We start from the raw sequence: 24,050 nt of genomic DNA, 5'->3' as shown, positions 1-24,050 counted from the left end.
TAATTTTCTTGACATTTGCATGTAACTAATTTCCAAATCTGATGGTTCCAAAACACTTTGTAAATCGATCAAATAACTTAAGAATTTGACAAATATTAAAAGCAACTCCCTTACAAATGAGATATGACTTTTTTCTAATTTAATAGAGGAAAAGGCAAGGTAAAATACGCCTTAAGACAATAATTTGCTATTATTTTATTACTTAACCCTTTTGCGACCAGTGCCAAAAATTACTGTCCTCAAAAACCTGCATAAACCAATTAAAGATATGAATTGTCTTCAAATAAAAAAATGTTAATCTATTAAAAACATCTGAATTTATTTACAGCATAAAACCTACACGCAAAGGACTTAAATGTTGTTTTTTTATTATAAAAAAAAACTAGTTTGAAGGTAGTGTAGGTCATTCTTTTACCGCCTGAATTATTTTTACTGTTCTTTATATTGTTTCGTAAAAATATATTAAATTTAAAAAAATGAAAAAATCTAAGTTTTTTACTGACAAACATGAAAACATATAACACAATCATGCAGAAAATCACAATATGGAGTAAACAAAAACAAAATGATCTTTTATTTATATTTATATTTTAAAAGTCTAAGATGGAATAATGGAATAAATGACTCTTATAAAAATGCCCTATACTACTGTTTACACTATGTACAAAAGTGTACAAAATTTAAACTATGTATGTAAACTTCATCAGTGCCATCATAATTACTATCATTGTTTGACATCCATTTATAGATTACTCAATGTAACCAAAGACAAAATAGCATTTGTATAGTTGTTAGCAATGGTAAAATTAATTATCATTCAGTTCAGTGATATGTTCGCCAAAACTGTATCTAGTGAAAAACTCAAAAATACTTAACCAAATATGCAGACACCCGGTACGGAGCAAAAAAAGGATGTCTCGAAGTGATATTGTCAGTTGGTCCTTAACACCGTTCTACCTTACCAGCAATATTATAATGACAGCTGGTCATAAAAGGGTTAAATACATTAACACAATTCTACTTTAATATTATTATTTAATATATTTCACATAAAATATTGCTTCGTTATTGGTCATTCACTTCACAGATTATTTTTAACATTAGAAAATCGTCATTGCACTGGTGTCTGAGAAATTTTCATTAATTATCTTGTCAACAATAATTTTGTTTAATGAGGAAAATTTTATTTTGGCTGTTTCATTAAAACCACCAACAAACAGTTGAGACTGAATGGATTCCCTGAATGAAACAGAGAACACAAGTTACAAGTAAGCTCTCTATAAACTAAATCTAGATACTAAGTCTAACATCCTTCGTAGCTAAAGCAGAACAATGCATAGCATGCCCGCTGTTCTACTACCAGAAGCGATAGTTCGCTAAACGCTAGACATGACAAAGCCTCTGCTTCCAACCCCTCTTGACAGATTATATCTCAAGATTTTCAACCTTGGCGGTGCACTTCATATCCATCTGCTAGTACTTGGTTGTTTTTAAATAACCTTTTTTGATCATCTACATACCATATCAATTTAAAAAAATTAAAATTATAAGGAAATTTTAATTTTTGCATTTAAAAACATTATTTAAGTCACATTCTACAAAAACCAAATTTTATTGTTAAATTAGGTCAAAATACTCGGAAAATCAGTACCAATTTAACAGTAAACAGTTTAAATATAATAGTTAGATTTTATATATGTTGTAATGATACAATATAATAAGATAAAATAAGATTTTAAATAAATTTGCATTGAATTTTTATTCGAGAATTTATTCTATGAATTCTAAGGTTGCAAGATTTAAATTAGAACTGTTAAGATTATAAGATAAAACAACTAATAAGCCAGTTTTCCTTGTCTCACTGCCAATTATTTAAAAGCAACCAGTTTGTACCTACAACTAAAACAAGCACGTGACAGAGAGACAGTAGTCCACTTACCCGGGCCTCAGCTGGAATGATATAACCCCTCTCCTTTGCTTTCAGGAGGTCAATGGCCTTTCCTGAGGTAGTCTCCAGCATGCGTCCAGCAGTAGGATCTATGGCTTCGCTTGAGATGGCATCTTGTACTGTGGCGATGTTGCCTGTTGCCGGATCCTTAATAACGCTGGTAGAGGGGTCTATTAGGCCAGCCTTTATAGCTTCTGTGAGGTTAAGTCGCCTTCGCTCCATAACCCCCCCACTCGTACAAAATGGATCAGTGAAGCTGCCTGTTGTAGGGTTGTAAAGACCAAAATCTAGCCCTTCTATCAGAGAGAGCCCATGAGTTGTTACTAAACCACTTTCAATCGCATTTGGCAGAGAGTGTAACTTAGAAGTAGCAGTGTCGAGGACGTTACCTTTGTCAGAATCCATAACTCCTTTCCTGAAAGCCTCTGGAAGTTTTAGTAGTTTTTTCTTTGCCATATCTTTGACTAGGACAGAATCTGGATCAATTAGTCCTAATGTGATTGCTTCCTTCAGTGTGAGAATTTCTTTAGATTGTGGATCAGTGAATTTACCAGTAGTTGTATCTAGATGCCCTTGTTCTACAGCGATGTCAAAAGACAACGGTTCTCTTAGGAAGACGACTGTTCCTTGTTCAAACGTAATACATAAGCTCTTCACCTTTCCTGTTTGAGAATCAAGAGCAGCTCGTCTGTTCATATCGATGATTCCATCAGTAATTGCCTTATTTAATGTCAAGAAATGTCCAGTTTTTGGATTTTTTACAACAGCAGAGTCTGGGTCGATAAGCTCATACTTGATTGCTTCTTCTAAGGTGCATTCACGCATCGTTCTTGGATCTTTAATAGTTTCCTTCAAGAAATCAATTGAACCTCTTCTAACTGCTTGTTGGAATGTTAATGGTTTCTCAACTGTTACAAGTATTCCCTTCTGCAATGCTGTGTCAATTGAATAAGAACGTTTAGTTTTGGGATCTAGAACTCTACCTTTGGAGATGTCAATAGTTCCATCTTCTATAGACGAGTTTATACTTTTCAGTTGTCCTGTAACTGGGTCTTTGATAGCTGTTGTTTCCGCATTTATCAAACCTTTAATAATTGCTTGAAGCAAATCATGGAATTCTCCACTCTCAGGATCAGCAAACTTCCCACTATCAGTTCTAAAAAGTCCACATTTGATTGCTTCCTCTATACTTAGAGGTCTTTTAGCTGTAACAATCAGTCCTCTGTTTTTGGCTTCTTGAAGAGTTAGTATCTTCTTAGTGTCAGGAACCTGATAGGCTCCAACAACATCATCTATTAATGTTGCCTCAACAGCTTCAGGAAGTTTTAGATATCGTCCAGTCTTTGAGTTTTTGACTATGGACTTAACAGGGTTGACCAACTCTTCCTTCACAGCATCACACAATGTGAGTTTCCTACCCGTACAAGGGTGGACAAATTTACCCTCTTCATAGAGACCCATTACAATTGCTTCATATAGCCCAAAGCCTGCACTTTCAATATCTACAATTAACCCCAGTTCCATTGCTTCAGAAAGTGACACAGTACAGTTCGCTCCAGGCTCCTTAAACATTCCAGTTCTTCTATCAATGATGCCATCTCGACAAGTTTCCACCAATGAAAGCAACCTCTCTGACTTTCTGTCCCAATAACAAGGTAGGAGAGGATTAATGATAAATCTCCTGATTGCTTCGTGAAGAGTTATTTTTCTACCTGTATTTGGATCTGTAAACTTTCCGGATTGATCATCATATAAACCTTGGTGAATTGCTCTCTGAATAGATACTGCTGCTTTACTGTCCACAATTAAACCAGATTCAAATGCATCAATGACTGAAATTTCTGCTTCTCCTTTGATAAAGTCTTTCACTTTACCAGTTGTTCCATCAATGAATCCATGTTTAATTGCTTCGGATAAGTTGAGTTTCTTTAAGAAACCACTGCGAGTGTCCTTTACATGTACAGAGTCAGGATCGATCAAACAAGACTGAATAGCCTGCTGTAAAGTTAACTTATCACCTGTTCCTGGGTCTACAAATAGACCACTTCTCTCATCGTAAATTCCTTTCAATATTGCTTCATTTAATGACATCGGTCGACGAACTTCAATGAGCAATCCTTGTTCAAAAGCTTCTTGAAAATCTAATTTTTGATTTTCAAATTTAATGGTGCCAGCTTTAGCATCAACAATACCATCTTCAACAGCATGTTCAAAAGTCATAACCTTCCCATCAATTTTTACCATTGTGGAGACAGGATCTATAATACCTCTCCTGATTGCTCGATCTGTTTGGAGTTTTTCTTTAGTTTCTGGACTTGTAAACTTCCCAGATACCGGATCGTAAAATCCTTTAAATACAGCTTCTGGAAGAGAAAATTTTCGTTTTGCTGGCACAATCAAGCCTCTATCTAAGGCATCATAGAAATGCATTTCAGCGCCATTAGTTGGATCTGTAGCTGTTCCAGCTTTAGGATCAACTACACCAATTTTTATCGCATCAGATAATGTAATTATATCACCAGATCTCGGGTCTTTGACTGTTAATGCATTTCTATTTACCTCTCCAACGTTCATTGCTTCATCAAGAGTTAATTTGTCTTCATCTCTCATTACCATCAAACCTGTTTTTGGGTCATAACAGCCTTGGGCAAGGGCTTCTTGTAATGACAATGGTTTTTGAGTTGTTAGGATATATCCTTTTTGGTATGCAATATCCAACGTCATTTGTACTGGATATTTCAAGACACCCTTATCAATATCTAATAACTCTGTACGTTCAGCTTCAGAAACAGTAACAACTTTATCATTATGAGCATCTTTAATCAAAACAGATGTTAAATCCACAAATTTGCAATTTTTTGCTTCTCTCAAAGATTGCTCTTCCCCAATACCAGGATTCAGGAACTTTCCATTTTTAGGTGAATAATACTCCTGCACAATTGCATCTATGAGAGGAAGTGATATATTATTTGTACGTACCAGTCCTTGTTCAACTGCAGAATCTAAGGGTACAAGAGATCCTGTAACAGTGTCCTTTAAATTTCCTTTCTCTGGATTGACAAGCTGTTTAGAAAGAGCATCATCTAATGTCATAAAACTGTTTGATTTTGTATCCTTACATTCAGTAATGAATGGATCCACAATACCTCTTTTTATTGATTCAGAAATGTCTATTTCACGTTTTGTTAAAGGATCCAATATTTTACCACTTGGTGTAAACCAACCTTTTTTCACAACTGGCTCCAAGGAAATTGGTTTTCTAAACCCAGACAATACAAAACCTTCACTGAAAGCAGTCTGCAGACTTGTTTCTTTTTTAGTCTCAGGGTTGATGACAACTCCTCGATTAAGATCAATTATTCCACACTCAACAGCTTCAGCAAGTGGCAAAAGATCATTATTAGCAGGATTTCGAATCATGACTAAATCTGAATCAACAATGCCCTCTACAATAGCTTCAGCTAAGCTAAGAACTTCATTTGTTTTGGGATCTTTGATTTCTCCTGTTAATGGGTTGAAAATACCACTTTGGACTGCATCAGTAAGAGAAATACCTGGTTCAAGTTTCTTGGCAGATTTCTTTGTTGTTACACCACTTTGAACAATCCATCCAAGTTTGAGAGCCTCAAAGAAAGGAACTACTTTGCCAGTGGAAGGGTCCACCATGCTACCAGTCTCAGGATCAATTATTTGCATTGACAAAGCCAATTTAAGTGGAATTTTCTCTCCTGATTGCAAATTTTTAATTGTAATGGACTCTGGATCAAATACACTTGTGTCACTGACTAACTCACCAAAATCAACAGCTTCTCCTGTTTTTGGGTCTATGAATTCTTCATTCTTTAAGTCATAAGCACCTCTCAGAGCTAGCTCTTTAGGACTGAGATGTTTAGTAACATTAACTTTGTATTTTGTTTTCTCATTTACAACAGATATTTCAGTGCTCCCTAAAACTTCAATTGGGTTGTTTAATGCTATTAGATTTCTATCCATGGCATCCTTGAGTAAAATGCGTTTTGGCTCTCCAGCTATATTTACAGTAACAAAAGTTTGATCAGGTTGTATTTTACCACAATGAATAGCATCTTTTAAAGGTATAGGTTTTGAAGGCATTTCTTTAAGTGGAGAAGGTACTTTTGCTGCTCTGATTGTTACTTCAGTAGCTGGAATGTCTATAGATGTTTTCCTTTCAGGTGACTTACTTTTCTTTAAACTATTTACAGCATCTACTACAGCTTTTCCTGCAAGAATCGGAGCTCCCACAATTGCCAACAAGCCCATTTTGGCAGCCTCTTTGACGTTAACACTTCCACCAGACTTTTTGTCCTTAAAAGAACCAGTTTTAGAGTCAATAATTCCTCGCTCTACAGCTTCTCTCGTAGTTATAGGTTCTCCTGTATTTACATCAACAATAATTAAGTCTGGATCAATTATTTTTGCATCTAAGGCTTCTTTAAATGTCAAAAGTTTATTGGGTGAATTTGGATTCTTGAATTGCTTTGACTTTTCATCATAAATTTCACTGAAGGCCTCTTCCAAAGCTACTTGATGTTTGTGCATTTCAGCATAATTTTCAGAATCACTTGGATCTAAAATACTAGACTGTTTAATTCCTTTTAGAGGTATAATTTGCCTAAAATCAGGGTCTTCACAGGCTTCTTGCTTTACGTTGACTAAACTATCTTTTTCAGTATGAATGACACTTATTTTTGGATCAGCTGTAGTAATTTTTTCATTAGATTCAGATTCATCTCTAACAATATCTTTTCTTCTTGCTTCAGCTAGAGATAATACTTCTCCAGTATTTATGTTTTTGACTTCATCTGGCCCAATTAAAACATGTCCCGGTTTTAATGCTATAGTTTTTGTCGTAATAGTTTGGTAACTTTTAACAGTTTCTGTAACTGATGTAATAGATCCTCCAAAATCCTCTGTAGGAGGTTTCAGGACCAAAAGACCCATTTCAACAGCATCTGATATTGGTATTTCTTCACCAGTCTTTGGATGAATAAAAATTCCTTTCTCACTGTCAATCAGTTTTGAATTTAAGGCTTCAGTTACTTCCATAGAATCAGGTGAGATTGGACATGGCAGTGCCATAATGAAATTTTCTTGGATTGCTACTTGTACTGGTTTCCTTTCACCAGTTACAGGGTGAACTACTTCCTGTGACTCAGGGTCTATTAGTCCTCTTTTTAAAGCAACTGGGAATGTCATACCTGCAGGGGGTAACTGATCAAGTCCTTTCCTATCATCATTTTTATCAAATACTCCACCTTCGACAGCTGTCAATAAATCAAGTGATCCTCTTCTTGTTTTTACTTTTGATCTGTCTTCATCTACACTTCCCTTGGCAATAGCTTGTTCCAAAGTTACTTTCCTTCCAGTGTTCGGATCTGTCAATTTTGATGTAGGGTTTACAATTTCACACATGATTGCTTCTTTTAGGGATAAGTGAGCACCAGTTTCTGGATGGACAATCTTACCATTCTCATACAGTCCTTGGTCTAAAGCTGCTGGGACTGAGAGACTTCTTGCAATGGGAATTAGAAGTTTTCCCGATGAACCTGCAGAATCTAGAATACCTCTCTCTAGTGCTTCTTTTATAGTCAATAATTCACCACTTTGAGGGTCTCTGATGGCTCCAGTATTCCCATCCAATGTCTTTAAATTAATGGCTTCTGAAAGACTTAATTTCTCCCCACTTTTTGTCTGATAACTTTCAGGTTTTTCTAAAATTTCAGCAGTTTCCTTATCAATTATTCCAACATCGACTGCATCCTTTGGTTTTACTACTTTCTTCCTCATTTTCTGCAGAACAACTGGTTTAGCTTCCCTGTCAGGGCTTTGAGACAAAGATCGTGCACGGCCTATTGACACTTTATATTTAGGTTCTGTTGTGACTCTGGCTCTTGTGAGTTCACCCTCTGATGGTCTTGTGTCATCTTCCAAGGATATAAATGAAGCGTCTAAAGTTTTGAATTTTGGTTGCTGCTCTGGTGTTACACCCATAACTTTATCAGTTTGTTTTTCCATTTTCACAAATAAATCTGACATTGATTCAGGTTTTACTGGTACTGGTGAATTAAGTTGACTTTCATCATCCACATCCATTGCCTGCTCGTATTTTTCCAAGGTATCTTTATCAACTAATCCTCTTTCAAAAGCAACTTCAATTGGAATTTCCTCACCTGTTTTTGGGTCAAGTACCATAGTCTTTTGTATCATTTTAGCAGCTTTACTAACTGCTACAAGAGGAGCACCTAGTACTGCAACAACACCAAATTTAGCAGCATCTGCAAAACTTATTTTTCGTCCGGATTTGTCTTTGTAATCTCCTGTATTTTTGTCAATAATGCCTTTTCTAATGGCTTCGTTTATATTAATTTCATTGCCTGTATTAGGATCTTTCACTTTAACTTTCCTTGATTCAATTTTACCTTCTTTAACTGCTTCTAACAAATTATCTGACTTACCATTATCTGTGAATATTACCAAAGCAGTTGCAGGGTCAAATATTACTCCTGGAGAGACTTGTAGAGGTTCCAAACTAGATTCATTTTCATTTGGTTTAATTTCCTTAAATGTAGTTCTATCAGCACCTATTTCAGAAACTTCAACTCTATCTGGTTTTCCACTTACTTTTGTAACTTGAATTAGTCTCGGTGATGTGGAGTCAATTTCCATCCTGGCTTCAAGAATTACCCGTTTTTTGGTTATTGCTTCTTTCATTGTAATTTTTTTTCCATCTGATGTGTAATAATGGCCAGTAGGATCAAGTATTTTCTTTTCTAGACTCTTAGGTAAAGACACACTTCTTGATTTATTTGGGTCAACAACTACAGCTGACTTGGGATTGATAATTTCAAGATTAATACATTCCTCAAAGGATACTAATCTGTCTGTCCCAGGAATTATGAATAGTCCTGTAATTGGGTCAAATAATCGCTGGTCAATTGCCTCACCAAGATACCATCCATCAGGTGGAAGTTCAAAAACTTGCCTTTCAGTCTTCAATTTTTCAGCTACTATAAAATCTTCTGACATCTTAGCAGATTTCTCAGGTGAACTACCTGATAATGTCTTTTTGGTTGGTGATGTTGAGCCTGATCTTGAAAGTGAATCTAATGCTCTCTTTACACTTTCTTTGATAGGTGATTTTTTCTTGGTAGGAGATCCTTTGGTTGGTGATTCATCTCTTGAGGAGGAACTACTACTTGGACTTCCCAAATCTGTTTGGAATCCTAAAAGCCCTTCTTTGACAGCATCTTCTACAGGCAACAATCTTCCAGTGTTTTCATCTTTGAACATTTGGGTATTTTCATCTATTAAACCTTTTCTTATAGCTTCTCCAAATGTTATTAATTTTGATGACTCTGCAACAGTCACACTAGTTGAGTATCGTTTAATCGTTTTGGTAACAGTTTGTGTTGTTAAAGTAATATTTAATAAACTATTAAGTAATGCAGCCCCTTCTGGTGAAATTAACTTTTTCTTCACTGCCTCATCCAAGGGTACGCCTTTTTTAGTTTTCTTTTCTAAAACCATCCCTGTTCTTGGATCTAAATAGCTTTTAGACACTGCTTCTATAACTGATAGTTCTTTTCCACCAGATTTGATCCCTATTTTTCTTTGTAACATCTCTAAAACTTCTGGACGGACTAAACCTAATTTCACAGCCTCATTGAGTGGAATAGTTTTCCCAGACTTAATATCTATCACATATTCTCCATTTTTAACAATGCTTTTTGCTAAAGCTAAGTTTAAACTTAAAAACTCTCCAGTACTTTGATCCTTAAAGCCATCTATATCAAAAATAGATTTAATGGAAACAGAGGTAATAAAACCCTTATCTACAGCTTCTGGAATGGTTAAAACTTCATTTGTTATCTTATCTACAAATTTTCCCTCAGGTAGAATGATACCCTCTGATAAGGCATCTGACAGTGTTAACAGTTCTTCAGTTCTTGTATCAGTAACTGATTTTGCTGTATCAGAATCTAATACTCCTCGAGATATGCCTTCAAGAATGGAAACTTTGGCTCGGTGTGTAGGTGTTTTTACATAACCATCTTCAAAAACGTCTAAATCAACACAGTCTTTTAAAGTCATTGGTTTGATAATTAGTTGACGTCTTCTCGCTTCCCGCAAAGGTAGCTTCTCTTGGGATAAACTATGCATGTACTTGCCTTCTTTTAACAATCCTGATTGTAAGGCTTCTTCCACTGTAACTTTGTTATCACTTACCACTTCAACCACTTCTCTAAACTCAGGATCGATCAATCCTTTTTGTATTGCTATCTCCACTGGGTACTTTTCTCCCGTGTATCGATCCACAATCTGTCCTGTCCTTTCATCTACAATTCCTTGTACAATTGCATCTGCCAATGCTACCCCTTTTCTTTTATTAGGCTTAGTATCTTTTCGTAATAAACCCAATCGGAATGCTTCCTTGAGACTTATTTTTTTACCATCTTTGAGAATATACTGACCCGTTTCCGGATCTATTTCATGGCCCTGAACAGCCTCAGCAATGCTAACTCCCCTATCTTCTGGTGATCTTACCTTTGCTCTCTCTGCTGGCCCTCTCTCTGCATCCAGTAGCTCCTTCTGGATTGCCTCCAGAAGAGACAACTGGGGCTTTGACTCATCCTCAACAATGCCACAAGGTCCTAACAACCGATCCGCTAATGCAGGATTGACTAGACCATGTTCCACAGCTTCTTCAATGGTAACAGACACGTTCTTAGAGTTTACAACCATATTTATTCTACCAGTCCGCACATCTAACACTCTTAACCTAATTGCATCCCCGACCGTCAACACTTCCCGAGTTTGAGGATGAAGGATTCCCGGAGCTTCTATGATGTCAACATTGTCCGTTCCTATTCCCTCTTCTACCCGGTTTATTCGCTTTAATGATCGGATCTCCGAGAATTGCATTGTACTATATTTTGCCGGACTAGATTCCCCATTTGTGAACACTTTGTTGCCTATTTTGACTGAAGTTTCAGTCGCTACAGGGTCAGGGAAGATTTTGGCTGGAGATTCTTCACGGCTGTTGGCCTGTTGTGTTACTTTTACACTCGCAACTGATTTTGTTATTTTTTCACTGGAGTTTCGTTGTGCTGAGTCCACAACATCTGATGTGTACCTGTCAACAGAATTCCATTGGCAATAACAGCAATATACTGGATAAACCAAATTTAAAGTTGTTCTGGCACGGTTGTACATTTTTATATATATATATATGATCAACTTTGTTTAAGTACTACTCAATAAAAAACAGATTAATAAACACAGCCAATAATATCACAGATAAAAAAATTTGTCAAAAGTGGTAACTATTTTTAAAATTTACATGAACACAGGAGACTCAAGACACACAACCTATAAAGCCAAAGGAGATAACCGTGCACAAAACCCACAATGAAGTGGAGTGGTTTGCTGCAAGCAAAGTAATGTGACTGATAAGATATCAACAGGTATTGTTATCTGGCGTCCATTTGACACACTACTGCTCCTGCTATTTGCAGTACTGATGTAATGAATTGTTGTATGACTGAGTGTGAAGAAATACTGAATTTATTAACATCATTAATTATTTTAGCATTGGGATTTCATGCTGTATAAACTCTTCAATATTTAAACTGTGACAGAAAAATACTAATGGTTTTATTAAATGTATTTTTCTAGTTTTCTTTTACTTTCTCTGACATTTAAGAGACTGGCAACTTGTTATCAAATAACTCAACATTTTGATGAAATGAAATAGATTATATAGCTTTGCAAAAGTTTCAATGAATTTATTAATTTCAGAAAGGCAACAAGCCTTAAACAAGCGAGAATAATATATATATATATATATATATTGGTATATATATATATATATATATATATATATATATATATATACCAATAATTTTAATATTCTTGTAATGTCCTATTAAACAAAGTATACATTAACAAATTTAAATCAACTTACTTTAAAACTGACATATCATACTTATTAAAGGGTTTACTGCCACAAATATTTGAATTTATCACAAAAACCATCCTAGCACCTGGAAGAATTATAACCATAAATGCAATACTGTATTTAGATAATATTTTTATTTAATAATTAAGAATTGTGGTGAAGGAATGTGTTATCTACAATTGTTAAATATTAAAAGAAATGCAAGGTTCACTGTACATTTGTTATAATGAAAAAAAAAAGCACACACACACACTATTTAATAATTACTTTGAGACAAGACGAACGGAAACTGTTATATACATACATACGTACATATGTATATAGATTGAAGGAAACAACCAACCTTTTCCAAATTTGTTAACAATATTTAGATTATTGTTAAATTGATTTACTTGAATTATGTGTTGTTGGATATCTAATCCAATTCTCTAAAGGAAATTACTCCTGTAAAGTGCTTGTGTTTGAATACATTATCAATGTTAACAACCTCTCAAAATTTGTTTATGTATGCGTTTTAAAATAAATATAAAAACACATACAGACAGAATACTAAAAACTTAAAAAAATGACTGTAATAAAAATCAGTTTACTATAATCATGGTAACAATCCCCTATAATATACAACACAAGTTCTGAACCAGTCTATATTCATATGAAATCTAGTTATATAATCTATAGTCAGTTTGTAGCCAAATATGAGCTTGAATTTTAAAATATTTATACAATACTTATAATCCTTGAGATGTTTTCCTTGAAAAATAATTTCAATGTCTTCCACAAAGGATAGTGGCAAAAATCCTGTATAACTGTTTTTACATCTATTTTAAACAAATGAAAGATAAAAAAATGGATATCCTATTTTTTGTGTATGATTATAAATGTAAATTGTAATTGTCACTTATAACTTGTTTTCCATTCAATTACTCAATAATAAAATTATTGGTGCACTACAATCAAATGATAGTACATGCAATAATATGAAAGTGTGTAACTTAAATTACAAGCCTACAAATAAAAAAATACTAATATATACAATTAATAATTATGAATTTGTCAATGACACAAGAAATTGGTTTATAGTGATTATTAAACAATATTGAGTATTCATTACAAAATAGTTATGATTAATGGAAAATGTTTTAACTTTCTTGCTCAACTAACAATTAATTAAACTCATTATTGCATACAAAAAAAGTATTTGTGGTGAATTTAATACATACTTTCACAAACTCTAATTTTCATCAAAATAATCCATGTTGCTGCAAATGTTCGGTGAACAGAATACTAACCTGGTTGTGGAAGAGTAGTGTGTCTGTTCTGTGGTGGAGTGTTCGTAGATACTAAACTCTGTCCTGAACGTTTTGATGGCTTGCGGCTTCATCCTCTCGAGCTCCGCCTACATGACACAATTACACAATTGGAAACCAATTAGACACTTTGACAATTACAGACAACGACAAATTAGTCCACTTTTGAGCCTCAATTGTTAATTATTTCTTTAATCTGGACTTGCATGTACCGTTGTTAGGAGACTTGCTACTTTAGTTTCTATGCTACTTAAGTTTCTATAAGAACATCAAGACATACTTGAGTTTATAATTCCAATAAATCCTCTGCTACTGAATGCAACGATAACATAATGTTATCAATAGGAAAATATGACCTTCCTCTGTCTTTCTAGCAGTTCAGTGGCATGAATATTGCACAGTTTTTATAACAGAATGACATAATTTCTGTATCTATTTCAGAAACAAACAAAAACGTCCTGACATTATCTCCACATGGGTTAAATGTCGTAAGTGAGGCAAATAATTAACCTTTCTCGACCAAATCGAAGGTTAGGAGTGTTGATTTTTCATTTCATGCTTATCATAACTTTATTACAACATCTCGGATACAAATATGTGCAGCACGCAAAAATATAACTTATTATTAAATTAGACTAAAAACTGAATTATTGGTAACCATCTCAAAAGAATATTGAAATGCAATTTTGCTGATGTACTTCATATTATCTGAATAACTGATTATTCTTATCAAAGACAACATGGATTAGATTATTGTACCTTTGTTTAGAACACTAACAACCTTTCTTACTGTCACAGAGTATTGCTTCAATATTATACACAATAAAAAGTGTAATAAAATATTGATTTATTATTTATCAGTTCCCAGTATATGAATAAACGATATACAAATTATTTTATACAATTAACATATAGGCTTTTGCATTGGTATATTTTGATGTTTTTAATTTTAGTTTTCCGGAAAAACATTACTTTTTTTAATTCCTCTATTACATAATAGTCATAATAAATTAGAGCCTCAACTATACAGATCTGTCTGTACAATATTGTTAAATATATCATAGTTCAATTTTAGATTATATTTATTAGAATATGTAAATATAATAAATAAAATCCAAATAAGCAGTTTTAAATTTCCTATTTTCTATGGGCTTTTTTTAAAACCTTTGTAGTGTCAGTAGTGGTTTAAAAATTTCCATGGCTAATAACGTTATTATAGTTTATTAGTATGTACTTAGCAAAATATATAGCAAATTACTGATGTCCTTTAACAAAAACTGAAGACACCTACAGCAAGAATAATATTACTGGTGAATGATGTGAATATATAAAATGTGGAAAAGCACAATTATTACTACATATTTTTAACTAACAATATTAAAACTAATAACAACCACGTAAAGTCTAATTATATCAAACAAAACTTATTGTCACTAGAGTGAAACAAAACAGAGTCAGAGACTTGCAGACTAGGAATGACACCTAAGTGAGGAGGAAGGGAGAAGTGGGCAGAGGTGTACAGTCAGTTACAAAAACGACTGTCCTCCTGTGAATCATACTTTTTTTAGTCTTTTGATCTTTGGTACATATTATCATTATATTGATTCCTACATTTTTATCAATGGAAGTTCATTTTCTAGATAGTAAAAATGTATTGGGTGATTCAAATGCATTATATTTTTTTCAAATTCGCACCATACTATTTTGAACTTCACATCTAATTGAACAGAATAAACATTAGTGTATCAATTTTTACGGAGTTTTAAAATTGCCTATAACATAAAATATAAATAAAACCACTCTTTGCTTTCAGTGAAAAATTCTGAAACTAATACATAAATTAATTAATTACATAAATATATAAAAGTATAATTCAAAAACAAAACTTTAATGTTTTTAATATTTGACCTCTCCATTGTAAGTGAACTAAAAGTAGAAAACAAACTGAAACTATGAGCAACAATTTAAATAACAAGGACAGGCCACCAATTAGGTAGGCAGAGGAATGAATGAGCCATGTCTTGTAAGTAAGGTAGGGGCCAGAAGGTGATCTGCCTCCCACATCCACACACCTCGGCCCACAAATACAGTCCCTGCCCATGTCACAGGTACAGTCTGTCACAAAAGTTCTGGCCAGTTCTGAACCTGACTGCTGTCAGTTACTTAACCCTAACGCATTGATTCTTTGGATATCAATGCTACACTTGATTTCATCACCTTTATTACAAACATTCACTAAATTTTAGATAAGTTCAATTTAGAAACAATTGAAAATGTGAAAATTTCAGTGCCAGCATACTTTTAGGTAAACTAAAAGTAGTCTTATATTAAGCACATCATCATTGTTTGTATTATAAAGAGCCAGTCAAGTTCTTGAGACATAAAGAGTTTTTGTATTGGCTGTTTTCAGGGCTATTAAAAAACAAATCAAAATTAAGTTTTTGGAGAGTGCAATAAAATTCTTTAATGCACAAAATAATTACATGATTTGTAGTTTTATAGCTGTCAGAGATTGAGATAAAAATGGTTTATTTAGATGGATATGTTTATTTTGATGGATTCTTCAAAATAAAGATCATATTAAGGTATTGTAATATTGTATTAATTTGGTTATGTTTTATTTATTTAAACATATGAGTAAAATTAAATTAGATGTCAAAGATATAAGAAATATTTTCTTCATACATTTACAGATTCATGAGTAGTCTATAGTATGTGACCTTTGTTAGGGTACCTCTTGGCAAGAGTATCATATGAGTCATCACAGGTCTTTCTTTACTTTGCATACTTTGAAAACATGATGCGTATATGTATAGGGATATTTAAAAATTAATTCCAGAAAACATTACATTTTTTATAATAAACTGTATTTTTCAATGTAGTTTTCTCCTACACTTTCACATTTTTTCTGAAACATAGACAAATATTTTTACTCTCCCAAAATTAATAGGAATGGAACAATTCCACAAAATCACAATTTGTTTTCACAATTGTGTTATTTGAACAAAATCTATTACCAGGAACCCATTTCTCTATATTGGCAACAGGTAGAAAATTTAGAAGAGCCAAATCTGGTAAAGAAAGTTTTGTGGCTATAACACCAGAGTGAGCTGTGTGTTTTGTAGCAGAACATTTTGGTGGCCAGTGGTTAACATTTTTTTTCTAACAACCAATTATTCAGTCATTATTACTTTAAATTCTTAAACAATCATTCCATCATTCTTGGGTGAAAAAACAAACTTTGTCTTTTTTGATTCACACTTTCTTCCTTGTTCTTTGAAAACTTGAGTACATAATCAGTGTTTGATCAGTCTTTCATTTGTTCACAGATGATAACAATTCTTTGAATTTCATTAAAACAGGTGTACTTTGTTCTCAGAATCCATCAAGATTTTGACTGCATGATTGAATTTGTTTTAGACTTACCCAAACTAAAAAAAAACTATTGCTTCAAGAGATACTAAAAACAATAGCACTAAAAATTACGATTATGAACACCAACGATGCCATCTCTATAACTTTGCACTACTATAATTGATGAACACCAATGTCGCAACCTCTTACTTTTCACTGTCTTACATTGATGAGCAGCAATGCTGCCATCTTTCACTTTGTACTGTCTTTTGTAGCTCTTATGGTAATCCCCAAATTATCATAAGATATCTTATGGTATTTCAATGCACACAATATCTAAAATTGTGTGAAATTATAAATATAATTTACTTATCAATATAAACTCTAACTAGGTTCTTAAGTCATATAAAAATAAATTTTATTGTAGGGAAAGAGTTGATTTAAATGTTGAGTCTGCAAGCTAATTCATGAAATTGACAAGCTGTAAAACGAATTTGTGGGGAAAAGTTTTCTATGCTTATTATCAAAACTTTATCAGCTGTTATTTTAGTATGATGTCGGCTGAGAATTTAGTGATACCATATACAAGTAAAACAATGTTTCTAGGATTTCAAAAAACTTGATGCATATGAAAACCCAATAAATCCTTAAAAAAAGGAATATGATTTTAATTCTTTATTTGAAGGTTATTTTTGACGATGGAAGGATTGTGAAGGAAACAGGATTTTTCCGGACATTTGTCACCGTTCAGTGAAACAAGAAAACAGTAACACTACGTTTCGAGATCTGCAATCTGATCTCTTCTTCAGGTAAAGAACTAACCTAATACATAATTACAAACTAGGTTAAAATAAACAAATCTTACTAAAGCGTTGTGGCACGCCTAAGTCAGGAATCACAACCTACATGTTGTTTGTCAACTTCACTAACTCTAAAGACATGCACTTAATACAAAACTATACCAAACACTAATCATTAAAACTAAACTACGGAATACAGGTCACAATACGTCTTCACTCGTCTACTAACCACCTACGACTGACTTTAATATTTATTTTTTATGATTTTAATATTTATTAGAATGGTGAAATCTTTGATTATTTTTAGTAATTGCGATGAAATTTAGCCCCTCAGACGAAACATAAGTGAGTACTGTAACGCTCTGAGAAAAACACATTGAATTATAATAGACGGAGATAATTGAGAGTATGTAGCCACAACTCACTTGTAACTGTGGGTCGGTCCGTGCGAGTCTCTGTAGCCGCTCGTACAGAATCTCCAGCAGCTTGTCGTATCTGTGGTTGAGCACGTCGAGCTCACGCACCACCAGCTCTGCCCCGCTCTCTCGCCGTGCATGTTTCCGTGAACCAGCGTCCAGGCTCGGGTGCACCTCCTCTGTCAACCACTCGGCGTAGCGAGCCAGCCCCGCATCGTAGATCTTGGGGAGGGGGGGTGTTAAGGTTAGGTTATGGTTAGGCACTAAACCTTCTCCATACGTTAAGTTACGTTACGTTATCGTATCCAAGCAGTTTGCACTGTTACATTGTTACGTGTCCTGGCGTATCGGCGAGCACACCAGGCCCACCCCAACAACACAGGGTATATACACGTCGTGCCAATACATTGATGTTATATCGTTTCTGTTGTGAAATTTTATCCATATCAGTGCTTCAACAAAATCTATTCCTATGAATATTATACCTCCAATAGGTGTATGTGGGAATTATTGTAGTCAAAAGTTTCAAAGAGAAAGAATTTCTAAATATGACAATAAAAATTCAATTTTGAATATTAATAATTATTGCTCTTTTATCTCATTTGATGGTAAATTTTGAGTACGATTATTTCCACATACAATACACAATAGAGTACTAGAAGAAAAATGGTGTGAACGAACGATTGTCTGTGAAATCCCAGAACAAAAACTACCCCAACACCATAAATCAAATAACATAGGTAAATAACAAATAACCTACGACAAACATTTATTTCAAAACCTTTAATCTACAACAAAAACCCATAAATAACACTCCCAGCCTTTATTTACAGGCAGGAACACCCAAATAACAAATTAAAAGTTGTGTTGATGACTGAGTTTGGCCAACACATTACACTAAAAAAGTACACAAAATATTCATTTTTATGCAAAACCAATATTTCATTCACTACAGGTGATTCTTTCCCAGTGTACTAAAATCTTCTATAAATACATAGAAAATTAACTTTGATAACATAACAAATTATCTTGAAATCTCTATATATTAAAAGTGCCAACCAAATCTTTAGTATATTTATATTTTCATATTATTTTGAAAGAAGTCTGGCAATTATAAAAATCCCTTTTACAGTTGAAGTATTTATATAATTTTTATAATCCCATACTCATCTGAACAATTTACACATTTATAAAGTAATAACTATTGGAAACCGGAAAATGTAATTTAGTTTTACATTTAATATGTCACCACACCATTATTACCACATCCAAAATGTTTTAAACCTAACCTTTTTGATAATATTTTAATCTTAATCTAATCTTTAATCTTAATATATTTCTTTTTTTATAGTCATTATGTTGTAGAACAAATCAATAGATAATCAGAATTACCTTGTAAATTTGAAATAGTTATTTTTGTAATGACAACTGATCATATTTATAAAAAAATAATTACGTTTTGATTTTCTGTTCCTCAATCAGTACCATCGCTCTTGTAAGTGTTTTAAAAGAAGACCCAAGAAAACATTCTCAGAACATGAAAGTCAAGTTGGCCAAGACCCAGACACACGTATAAAGTCCCCAAAATATGTACAGTACACTCACCTTAGCCTCTCGTATGAACCGGCCACCATCTAGGTTGACTTGTTCCATCGGCTGCGCCCGTTCCAGCACGGAGGTGTACAGCGTCTATGTAACCAGGGTTATGTTAGGTTAGGTTAGTGTTAGTGCCCAGTGGCAAAACTCTTTGAGTCGTCACCTCACACCTCACTTGTAACCTCTCAAATATATCCTTCACCATATTACACTCATGACAATTTTCTATTACAAAAACATGTACTCAATAAGGCTTTTCAATATTGAGATCAAAACACAAATGAATGTATGAGGTGTGATATGTGATTCGTCACAGAGTTTACAACAGTGAAATTGGAAATATTACTTGTATTACATGTATATTGTGTTGATTATTTTTACATTCAACATGCCTAATAATGTTACAATACTGTATAGAGCAAAGTTTTGTATTAGCCAAGTATACAAAATGCATTAAAATGTTGTATTTTAAAAATTACTTCTTTTATTTATGATGTGGAGTGTACTTTATTTTTGTTAAACTAAAATTCTTTTATTCATCTGTGTTGTTCATTCATGAGATAAGCAAAACGTAAAACCTTTTCTTTTAAATAATAATTACCAATACTTGATTTTACAACTTTATAATATTATTTTGTACTCATACCAATGTATATATATATATATATATATATATATATATATATATATATATATATACATGGGGGTTGTCGTATTTTGGAGTTATCTAGTTCAGTGGACCAATTAGTTTAATTCAATAACAGAACACCTGAGTTCTATCGTATTTTAATTGTTGGTCACAATATTCAGGAAAGAATTTATTGACTTGATTTTTTTATGTTAATAAATTATTTTAGTATTGAAGATTAAATTTAAATATATATATATATAAAATTACAAATACAATTTTTTGTACATAATAAGTAATGATATGAAAATAGAAAATGCAATGATTTTGCTTTGAATCAAATGCACAAATGATTCACTGATTTGATTCTTCCACCAAATCTACGACCTGCCACCTTACTGGAAGGTTAACATAATTTCATTATGATAAATGCTGGAAATGCAACAACAATCCTACTGTGGCCGATGTTAATGTTAAATGTCCGGCCACATGTTTTCTTTACACTGTTACGTTAACATTGTGTTACGTTACACATGCTACTGTGCGAGTATGTTTGACGGTGACCATTACGCAGCAATGTCGGTTTCTTACCTCCCTGTGGCTCTTACCTTGGTTAGGTCGACGGTCTCCTTCACCTGCACTGGTGGGATGCTGTTTAGTTTCTCGTAGCTCTCATCCACGATCGTCACCTCGGATTGGTATGAGTTTTTGAATTTTGACAACAGGTTGAAGGCGGCCTCACAGTTTCGCATCCTGTTCAATAAACATCAGTAATTAAGAACATTAATGTTGAAATACTATGGACTATAAACTTATCATGTTTTCAGGAAGTAAACTGTATTCAGCAAAAGTTTTTAGGTCATATATAGTCCTAGCACTGAAATCATCAGAGACAACTGGTACGTTGAGGTTATCTTAAAACTATCAGAGATTTCTGATATGTGTGGTGGTCTATAGTTCAGTGGTCAATTAGTTCAGTTCATAAAAAACAAAATGTCCCGATTTTCCATATTAAATTATTATTAATTATTTTATAATAATTAAACACCACTAATAATTAATTATAATTATTATGGTAATTAATATTCAGAAAAAGTTTTGACGGTTTAATTTTGTTTAATCTTATTAAATTATTTTAGTACTGAAGATAATTTGTCTGATAGACCTGATAATATAAATAAAAGATTCCTTTTGAACAAAACTTTTTTCTTGTTGGTTTGCCAATTTTTGTACAGGAAAGGTTCATCTACTGACCTATCAAGAAGCTGGGAGCAGATGTTGTTCCATCGCTGGGTGATGCGTGTAACGTCTGTATCCACACGGTCCAAGTCAATGTGTGCACCACCGCGGTGTGTATGTGCACGTGACTTCTCCACCAGCCGGCGACAATTGTGCGAGTCGTCTATCAGCTGATCAATGGCTGGCTGTGTGGCGCTCACCTCTTTCTGCAGCGAAACCAGCTGTTCGTGTACCTGCCAGGTGAGTTGTCTTATAAGTAATTAACACACATACGTTGTCCATATGAGTATGATCCATACTTTGCAATAAAATATATTATGTGCATACAGAGCTACTTACAGTCTTCAAATTGTCAAGTTCGGATGGCATCTCTTGAAAAGCAGCCAATTTCAGTTCAAATTCTGACAAGACATTGTTGCAATCCTCTAGGCCAGTTAGAACTATCTCCACACATTTTAACCTGTTAGGGAAAAAACAAAGTTTACAAAAAAAAAAGAACCGTACCATTTTATTCTATTACGGTAATAAGCACCAGTTTCAGTACACATGAAAGATCTACTGGAAGTCAAAATATGACTTCTATTCAACAAAAAATTTTTGTTTTAAACACACAACTTTTGAGAAACAGTTCTCTAGAGATTACATAATTTTCAACACATAAAAATATTTTATTTATATAACAACATTAAGTTGTGCCATCAATGTTAAAACTGCATACAAACAATTTTAAAATTTACATGATGTGTTTTCTATAAATATCTTAATATTAAAAAATAAATAAAATTTAGTATAATTGAGTATAGCCTTGGAAGTATCCAAATGATTTTAGATAAAAATTTGAATAATATCCATAAAATTGTAATCTTAAATTTAGTTATTTATACTACTTTATGTTCCATGAGCTGTGTAGAATGCTCTGGATAACAAATAATTTTTCAGGTTTCTTTTGAATGATTTTCATTGCTTTCTAAATTAATACATTCTAGAAATTTGTTGTAAAAGCTGAGTTTGTAAAGCCTTGTACCTGCTTATAACAGAAAATGTATAAATAAATTGAGTCTGTGTTGCAGAGGTCTAGAGATTTGATCATATTGTGTGCTGTGATCGTGGTAATCCCCTCAAATGATTTACATTTAAATTTTGAACTCAATATTGAATCTAATATAGACAAGACAAGGTCAGAATTTTTAATTATTTAAAAGCAGATTTACATGACTTTTTAAAGTGTAGTTTTGTAATTGTTTGTATGGACTTGTTTTGTAAGACAAAAAGTCTCTGAAACTGATTTACATTACAACATTCTCAAATAGCAACACTGTATGATAAGCGAGGATATATAAGATCATAATAGGCCAATTTTAACACAGTTGCAGTCAATATTTTCTTAGATTTCTTAATGCATTTAATCCAGGAGAGACTTTCGAACAAACATTATTGATGTAATCCTCAATTATAGTTTGATCAATCACACCATTAAAGTAGGTGTCCTCAACAGGAACATGGGAACTAAATAATTTTATGACTTTATTCTTTGCTATATTAATTTTAAAATCAATATCAAAGAAAATTTATGCACGTGAAATTAAGTCTATAAGAGTTTCCAGTTCTAAATCATTCATGATTTTTCACTAAAGAAAAGAGTTATATCATCTTTATATAGAATTAAATTTGCAAATGTAAAGGATGAATTGCAATAATTTACATACAATAGAAATAATATTGTGCCAAGAAACAATAAATTCTAATTTAATTGAAAGTGTTAACTTTCTATCAGTGTTACTTGTTAAATTCTATTGGTTAGGCATCTCTGTGGTTAGATATTCATCGTATTGGTTTTCTATGTGGCACTTCAAGTATACCATAGCTTTGAAGAATAATTGAAAGGGTCTGATGATTTACAGAATCAAACACTTTCGATAGATCTAGGATAATGCCAATTGTATTTTGGTGTCTTTCTAATCCTTTCACCATTAACTCCATTAAGAGTGATACATCAATTGTTGACTTTCCTTGCCTAAACCAAAATTAAAGCCTTAATAAAATTTTTTATTTTTCTAGATATCCCAAAAATGGATTATAAAAAAATTTTGCCAAATACGGAAACAGGGCGATAGTTTGTAGCTTCCATTGGATGTCCCTTTTTGAATATTGGGGTAACTTTTGAGTATTTTAGGGATCCAGAGAAAACTCCTGTTTGAATGGAAACATTTAGCAATTTAGTCAAGGGTTCAATAATATGTCTTGAGCATTCTTTAACCAGCCACATTAAAATCCCATTAATATCTGTTGATTATTTTTTAACTCAAGCTTTAAATAGTTGATAACAATAATTCTGATAGTCACTGGTATTAGTAACTTTGATGAAACTGGACTTGTATTTATTTGTCACATTCACATTATAATTGGATGAGTTTTTCTCCATGATGGTAACAAAACAATTATTTAAAGCATTTGCTACACATAAAAGCTCATTAATTTCAGTTACATCAACTGTAGGTTGAATAGACAAAGAATTTTAAAAAAATGTTCTCATTATTTATTATATTCCAAGCTGTTTTTGAAAGATTGTCACTAAAGCAGTCTTTATTTGCTCTGTATGCTTTTGCTACTCTAATTAATTTACGTTATATTCATTTGTAAGATTGTTAAACCATGTTTAGACTTTGATCATTATACAGTTTTGCTTGTTTGTGGTACATTTTCAATTTTTTCCTTGATACTAAGATGCCTTTAGTATTCCATAAACATTTTTTAACAATTTTTCTAACCATATAATTTTGATA

The 24,050-nt window shown here is 33.0% G+C and overlaps 1 protein-coding gene across 35 annotated transcripts in view; it reads right to left on the bottom strand.

Moving 5' to 3' along the window:
* LOC124367590 (dystonin) overlaps positions 1-24,050 on the bottom strand; it is a 389,529-nt gene that overhangs the window by 113,222 nt on the left and 252,257 nt on the right. For 29 of the 35 annotated variants that reach the window (XM_046824584.1, XM_046824679.1, XM_046824768.1 and 26 more), the window contains 7 exons: positions 21,607-21,727; positions 21,283-21,500; positions 20,637-20,781; positions 19,410-19,493; positions 17,814-18,026; positions 13,217-13,323; positions 1,940-11,102 (listed from right to left, as the gene is read on the bottom strand). In XM_046824584.1, coding sequence (XP_046680540.1) covers positions 1,940-11,102; positions 13,217-13,323; positions 17,814-18,026; positions 19,410-19,493; positions 20,637-20,781; positions 21,283-21,500; positions 21,607-21,727 — 10,051 coding nt within the window. The remainder of the gene's footprint in view (positions 1-1,939; positions 11,103-13,216; positions 13,324-17,813; positions 18,027-19,409; positions 19,494-20,636; positions 20,782-21,282; positions 21,501-21,606; positions 21,728-24,050) is intronic. The other 6 variants (XM_046824793.1, XM_046824815.1, XM_046824823.1 and 3 more) reach the window with 3 other exon arrangements.

The sequence above is a fragment of the Homalodisca vitripennis genome, chromosome 1 (assembly GCF_021130785.1).
Source record: "Homalodisca vitripennis isolate AUS2020 chromosome 1, UT_GWSS_2.1, whole genome shotgun sequence".
Taxonomy (NCBI): domain Eukaryota; kingdom Metazoa; phylum Arthropoda; class Insecta; order Hemiptera; family Cicadellidae; genus Homalodisca; species Homalodisca vitripennis.
Note: the sequence above shows the minus strand (reverse complement) of the source record. Positions and strands in the feature narration are given on the sequence as shown.